Source organism: Chaetura pelagica, unplaced genomic scaffold (genome assembly GCF_000747805.2).
Source record: "Chaetura pelagica isolate M959 unplaced genomic scaffold, ChaPel_1.0 scaffold49, whole genome shotgun sequence".
Classification (NCBI taxonomy): domain Eukaryota; kingdom Metazoa; phylum Chordata; class Aves; order Apodiformes; family Apodidae; genus Chaetura; species Chaetura pelagica.
This window is the reverse complement of record NW_009970715.1, coordinates 1,203,038-1,209,971: the sequence shown is the minus strand read 5'-3', so window position 1 is coordinate 1,209,971 and position 6,934 is coordinate 1,203,038. Positions and strand designations below refer to the sequence as shown.

The 6,934-nt window shown below is 48.9% G+C and overlaps 1 protein-coding gene across 1 annotated transcript in view; it reads left to right on the top strand.

Annotated features, from left to right (window-relative positions):
- The first annotated feature begins 945 nt into the window (after positions 1-945).
- DHX33 (DEAH (Asp-Glu-Ala-His) box polypeptide 33) overlaps positions 946-6,934 on the top strand; it is an 8,259-nt gene continuing 2,270 nt past the window's right edge. The window contains exons 1-9 of the mRNA XM_010006035.1: positions 946-1,101; positions 1,632-1,859; positions 2,537-2,707; positions 3,568-3,753; positions 4,532-4,643; positions 5,016-5,175; positions 5,580-5,668; positions 6,218-6,345; positions 6,770-6,927. Of these exons, the coding sequence (XP_010004337.1) occupies positions 1,701-1,859; positions 2,537-2,707; positions 3,568-3,753; positions 4,532-4,643; positions 5,016-5,175; positions 5,580-5,668; positions 6,218-6,345; positions 6,770-6,927 (1,163 nt within the window). The 5' untranslated portion in view covers positions 946-1,101; positions 1,632-1,700. The remainder of the gene's footprint in view (positions 1,102-1,631; positions 1,860-2,536; positions 2,708-3,567; positions 3,754-4,531; positions 4,644-5,015; positions 5,176-5,579; positions 5,669-6,217; positions 6,346-6,769; positions 6,928-6,934) is intronic.

Genomic DNA, 6,934 nt, shown 5'->3' with positions numbered 1-6,934 from the left:
CCAGGGGGGTTGGAATGTCTCCAGAGAAGGAGACTCCACAGCCTCTCTGGGCAGCCTGGCCCAGGGCTCTGGCACTCTCACAGCAAAGAAGTTCTTCCTGAGATTCACATGGAACCTCCTGTGCTCCAGTTTGCACCCACTGCCCCTTGTCCTGTCACTGGACATCACTGCACAAAGCCTGGCTCTGCCCTCCTGACACTGCCCTGAACAGATTTGTGCCCATGGATGAGGTGGCCCCTCAGTCTCCTCTTCTCCAGGCCCCACTTTGCACCCACTGCCCCTTACATTTGACCTCACCTGTGTTTAAAGGGTGAGTGTCAGGAGGCCAGAGCCAGGCTTTGTGCAGTGATGTCCAGTGACAGGACAAGGGGCAGTGGGTGCAAACTGGAGCCCAGGAGGTTCCATGTGAATGTCAGGAAGAACTTGTTTGCTGTGAGAGTGCCAGAGCCCTGGGCCAGGCTGCCCAGAGAGGCTGTGGAGTCTCCTTCTCTGGAGACATTCCAACCCCCCTGGTCACGTTCCTGTGTGATGTGCTCTGGGTGCCCCTGCTCTGGCAGGGGGGTTGGGCTGGGGGAGCTTTCCAGGTCCCTTCCAACCCCTGGGATTCTGTGATTCTGTGAAATGTGGTGAATTAGGGATATTATTGTTCTTGAGTTTTGACTGGGCAAGGAACCTTTGCTTCCCCAGGCTGAACAAAGCTCTCCCAGCCTGTCTTCATAGAGCAGTTTCTTCAGCCCTCAAAGGATCTTTGTGGCCTCTCATGCTCAGATGTCCAGCTTTCTCCTATCTGCTGCATCCCCATCCTGAAATGGGTTAAAAGTTAAATGGTTAACCATTAAATGGTTAAAAGTGAATATAAAAGAAAAATAATGAATTGTGACCTTTCATTTAAAGGTGTTCTAAGAGAGGAAAAATAACTTATCTCCTTGATGTTCCTCAGGAGAAACGGGCTCAGGGAAGACCACTCAGATCCCTCAGTACCTCTATGAGGCAGGAATTGGCAGGCAAGGAATCATTGCTGTGACCCAACCTCGCAGAGTAGCAGCCATATCCTTGGCCACCAGGGTCTCAGATGAGAAGAGGACAGAGCTGGGCAAACTGGTAGGTTGCTTTTCAAAGCTGGTTTAGTGCTGTCGTGCTGGTGGGACTGTACCAGGACAGAAAGAGCCTCGGGGTAACAGGTAATCCACATGTAGTAATATGCTTGAGCTGAGATAGAAATGTTGTGCACTCTTTTGTTGCTCCCTGAATGCAAAGTCAGTGTCCAGGAGGGTAAAGTGCTGCATCTGTGCAGAGCTGTGAGAGGGGGGGTGGAGGAGAAAGACTTCCCTGCATGAAGCCTTGGGAGAGTCTGCTCTCCCAGCAGGGGAGGGAGGAGAGGAAGCCTGGAGCCTTTGTGATGAACTTCTAGTTGGGGAAAAGTCCAACTTGGAACACAGGGTTGAGAGCATCCTTTGGGTGGCTTATTAGTTTGGCAAGACTAAATCCTCACAGACCTTTTGTTCCCAGAGTCTTTCTGGAGTTCTAGTTGTCTGGTGCCTTGGCCAGAGGGCTTTGTAGCCCTTCCTCCATGGCAGTGAGAAGTGTAGGTGACTTTGTGCTGGGACATTCTGTGCTCATCACTTCCTTAGGTTGGCTACAGCGTGCGTTTTGATGATCTCACCTCTGAGGAGACCAGGATCAAGTTTTCCACAGATGGGATGTTGCTTAGGGAGGCCCTGGGGGACCCTCTGCTGCGCAAGTACAGCGTTGTCATCCTGGACGAGGCCCACGAGAGGACAATCCACACTGATGTGCTCTTTGGGGTGGTGAAAGCTGCACAGAAGAAACGAAAGGAGCTGGGCAAACTGCCACTGAAAGTACGTGCAGCTGGGGTGGTAGGGGTGGGGGCTTGGACCCTGAGTGCTGTGAGGATCTCCTGGGGTTTTCCCAGGTGTTTGAAAGTTCAGACCGGACTATTTTCCTGTTCCTAAAAGGTCCCTTTAAATCTGAATAAAATTTGTGATGTGTGGGCCCGATGTGACACACCTGAGCAAGGGATTTGGTCACCTCCTTGTTGCCTTTTTTCATCAGGGCCCCTTGGGTGTGTTAGCTATAGACCAGATGCCATGTTGGGGGAGGTTTTGGTGCTTTTGCTGAGAGCACCCTGGGTACAGGAGCTCTGGTGTGACAGCTGTGGGACCTGCTCACCCTGAGGAAGGAGCCTGCACACCTGTCAGGTGCAGAAGAACTGACATGAGCACGAGGTGTACGAGAGCAGGCTGGTTTGGATGGGGAAGGCATGCAGGGGGCTGGCACTGTGTCACCCAGCAGATCGTGGTGCAGCCTGACTTTCTGGGCACTGAGATCTGTGCTGTTGTATTTTGGAAGAGAATTCTAAAGCTGATGGCTTCAACCAGGAAAGATCACCCTGTTCTGTCCCAAACTCTTGTGGTTTTTGCTGTTCTGAGCATATGTCTGTCTTGGGACTGTTGGCAAGTTCTGGCAGGGAAGAGTCTAAACTGCAGTGCTAACCCATCTTTTGCTCACCTTGAAGGTGATCATCATGTCAGCTACCATGGATGTTGACCAGTTCTCCCAGTACTTCAATGGAGCTCCTGTTCTCTACTTGGAAGGTCGGCAACATCCCATCCAGATCTTTTACACCAAGCAGCCTCAGAGTGATTACCTCCAAGCAGCACTGGTGTCAGTCTTCCAAATTCACCAGGTATGGTGATCTCCTCAGGTTGCTCATAAATGGCTGTGGCACAATACATGGCTTGAGCTTGGTGCTGCAAATTCAGAGATGTCCTTGAGGTGCTCCAGTACATCATCCAGGAACAGTGGATACCTGGGGAGCCTGGTGCTGGGTTAGTGACAGGGGTTGGCTCAAAGGAGGGGTTGAGAAATGCTGGTGTCATTCCAGAAGTGGACAGAAGGATTGGAAGTGGTCAACCCCTGGCTTGTGATGGGATATCCAGGTAGAAGCTGACAGTAGCATGAAGATTATTCCCATTACTGTCAAAGTTTAACCACAGAGCAAGTAGAGATCTACTAAAATAACAGCTCATGGGCATTTTGTGATGAGGTGTTTGAATGCAAAACTGCAAGATGGCTAAATTATTTCATTCAGTTGTTTACTGCCCTGAATTTAATGCTTTTAAGATGATGCTGCGGTTGGGGTTTTGGGACTTGTACATCAGGTTGAAGTGAACCTGCTAAGCAAAGCTCTCTGGTGTCAACTCATTCCTAGCACCCAAGTGTTCTGCTCACCTGAGTTTTCTGTGGCTTGTGCCTGGGTGTTGCTGGCTCTCTCATTTGCTGGACAGTTAATTATGCAATAGACATGGGAATTTAAATGATTCCTCCATCCTGTTAAGGCTCAGTCCTGCAAAATGCAGGATTCACCCTCTGGTGAATCCATTGGGATTTTCAGGCTGTTGCAAACCTTCCACCCCACGTGTGTCTTTTCCTTCTTCCTTACCTGCTGTGCTGACTAGCTGCCAGGACAAACCTCATTACAATCTGATTCTCCCTCCCTATCCAATCCATCTGCAACTTCTCATTTGCTTTTTCCTCTGGCTCCAGGAAGCACCCTCTTCTCAGGACATCCTGGTGTTTCTGACTGGCCAGGAAGAAATTGAAGCAATGACCAAAACCTGTCGAGACATTGCCAAGCACCTCCCTGATGGTTGCCCACAGATGACAGTGATGCCTCTTTATGCTTCTCTGCCCTATTGCCAGCAGCTCCGTGTCTTTCAGGCTGCCCCCAAGGTGAGGCCATGTGGGGGGCAAACAGGATGAGTTTTCTTCCATGAGTGTTTGGAAGAAATGTGGGATTTAAGGGGTTAAAATGGTCTGTACTGATGGTAAGAGTCTCCTCTGACTTTGAGCTGAATGGTTCCAGTGTGATGTAAGACACTGCAACTGGGATGGGATTAACAGATGCACACAATAAGTCATCTGGGTGTGAAAAGGAGGAAGGATTAGGAGGGCAGAAGGAATTTATATTTACCCCATTTCATGGGAATATTATGTCCTTATCACAAAAAAAGCTACAGCAGTTAATGAGCCAAATACTGAGAAAGCTGCAGACTTTTAGAGTTCAGCATCTTGTGCCAGAAAAGAAACCAAAATGGTTTAAAGACACATTGTTTACAGCTGTCCTGGCTGGTGTGTTTTGTTGCAAGAAGTGTAAGCACAGCTTTTAGAAACTGATGAGGAACTAGAGAATATCATAGAATCATGGGATGGTTTGGGTTGGAAGGGAGCTTAAAGATCATTTAGATCCAACCCCCCTGCATGGGCAGGGGCACCTCCCACCAGCCCAGGTTGCTCCAAGCCCCATCCAACCTGCCCTTGAAGAAGTCCAGGAATAGAGCAACCACAACCTTTCAATTTACAGGACCTGGCCTAGTGATTGTGATGTGTGGCCACAACATGCTGCAGTGATATGTAGGCTTGGCCCATGCTGGCCAAAAGCAGCAGCATTTCCTCACTGCAGCTCATCTGGGGTGGCTTGTGACTTCCTTTAGTTTGTTCTTCCTTCCAGGGCTCTCGCAAAGTGATCCTCTCCACCAACATTGCAGAGACCTCCATCACCATTGCTGGCATCAAATACGTGGTGGACACGGGCATGGTCAAAGCAAAGAAGTACAGCCCTGGTGAGGAGTCCTGAGGAGTGATGCAGAGATTGGTTTTGGGTGGGCAGAAGTTAGCTGAAGCAAATGGGCCCCACTGAGATCTCCTTTAAAACACCCTCTACCTTCATGTCCTAGGTTTTAGGGGTGGGGTTTGGGGTTGGTTGGTTTTTTTTGAGTACCAGCAAATGCAGAGGTAAAAATCTATCAAGTGAATCTTCTCTTTGTGGACACAGGGCACAAGAATGACCTTGGGTGGAGGGGACTGAACACAGTCTGAGCAGCATTTGGGTGGGATACTTTGGGATTTTTTGATTGTTAATCTGCCTCAGTTTTCTTTTTCAGAGCTGTTTGTTAGGCAGATGTTGACTCAAGTGATGTTTTTTCCATGCACAGAAATGGGCCTGGAAGTGCTGGCAGTGCAGAGGGTGTCCAAGGCCCAGGCCTGGCAAAGGACAGGGAGAGCAGGGAGAGAGGACAGTGGGATCTGCTACAGGCTCTACACCGAGGAAGAGTTTGAGAAGTTTGACAAAATGACCATACCTGAGATACAGAGGTGAGAAAAGAACCCCTGATACTCTCATACTGCTCACCACACCTCTGCTCCAGGTGGAGCTGACCAGCAAAACTGGATCTAGGGTCTGACCAGCCAACTTCTGATTAAAATGAGCTTTGGAGACTAAACAGAAAACCTAGGAAGCATTAGCTCAGGGTGGACATTTGGGCTCCAAACACTCATGGGCAATAGTTCTCTTGACTCTCCTCCAGATCTTAGACTCACCTCTTACCTTTCATGGTTAAGTAAGGCTTCACCAGCCAGCATTGAACTGGTCTCTGTCAAATTACACCACAGATCCAGGGATTCTACCTCAGCTTATAGGCAAATAAAAGAAAAAAAGGAAAAAAACCACCACCAACAACAAAAAAAACCAGTCTGAGTTGTTTTTTCTGCCTATGCAGGTGTAACCTGGCCAGTGTGATGCTTCAGCTCCTGGCCCTGAGAATTCCCAATGTGCTCACCTTTGACTTCATGTCCAAACCATCTCCTGGTAAGTGCTTACAAAAAATGGGGGAAAAAAAAGACAAATGAGTCACTGAGGAATTGCTGAAAAATGATGTCTTCAGGCTATCCAGAGAAGATGGAGTATGGAAAGTCAGGGCTGTGAAAGGGGAGCTGTCTCTCTCTGCTGCATCTTCTCCTGGTGGTCCAGAAGTCTCAGGTTCATTCACTACTCATTGCTTGTGCTCAGCCTCATGTGAGCAGCTGGGGGGTCCAGCTTCCAAACACAGCAGGGAGCAGTTTTGAGTCAGAAAGAACATGAAGGTGGTCCTTAACTGCCAAGGAGAGCTACAGAGAATCTCACATGGCTTCTGGTCAAAGCTATAGGGATGTCAGCTTTAGTTTTGCCTCTGGTTTTGCTACTTATATTGGAAAAAGTGATTGTCCTACTGGATAGAGGGGGATAAACCACAGCTTGGGGCATTCATTTCTCTAAACAGAATGTACTTGTCCCTCTGGCCATGGTGGTAGTGAGGATCTCACATCCCTCCAGTGCCAGCCAGGAGGCTTCACAGCCTGAACCTTCTTGTTTTGACAGATGCTATTCAAGCAGCAATTGAGCAGCTGGACCTGCTGGGAGCTGTGGAACGAAAGGAAGATCAGCTTGTCCTGACTCCCCTGGGCAGGAAGATGGCAGCCTTTCCACTGGAACCCAAGTTCTCTAAAGTAAAAACTACAGAAAAATTAGCTCATTTTAACCTTACTTACTCTTCCCAGTCCCACTTAGATTTCTCTTTCAAATTCCTTAAACACAAGGTCAGGAATTTGGGGTGACTGCAGCTGTGCTGGTGTATCTGCAGTGCAGTAATGAAGCACAGCTTGGTTCCCAGCAGCTGGTTTGCTTGGCATTTGTTGTGTAAGTCAGGGAGTTGTTTGAAAAGGTAATTTCTTCCCTCTGGCACCTCTGAAGCTGAAACAAAGCTCATTTCCTTGCAATTTCTGGCCCATAAGAGGATTTGCAGTTGTCTCTAGGCCCAAACGTTTATGGAATTGTCCTGCACAGTGCTTGGTAAAGTTCCTGGGCTTCCAGTGACCAGAAAAATCTGCCCATCTGGTCCAACAAAACTGAGTTTTGTTCTGTGATTTACAGACCATCCTGGTGTCCCCCAAGTTCCACTGCACAGAAGAGGTCCTGACCATCGTGTCGCTGCTGTCGGTGGACAGTGTCCTCTACAACCCTCCTGCCCGGAGGGATGAAGTGCAATCTGCCAGGAAGAAATTCATCTCCAGTGAGGGGGATCATCTAACCCTGCTG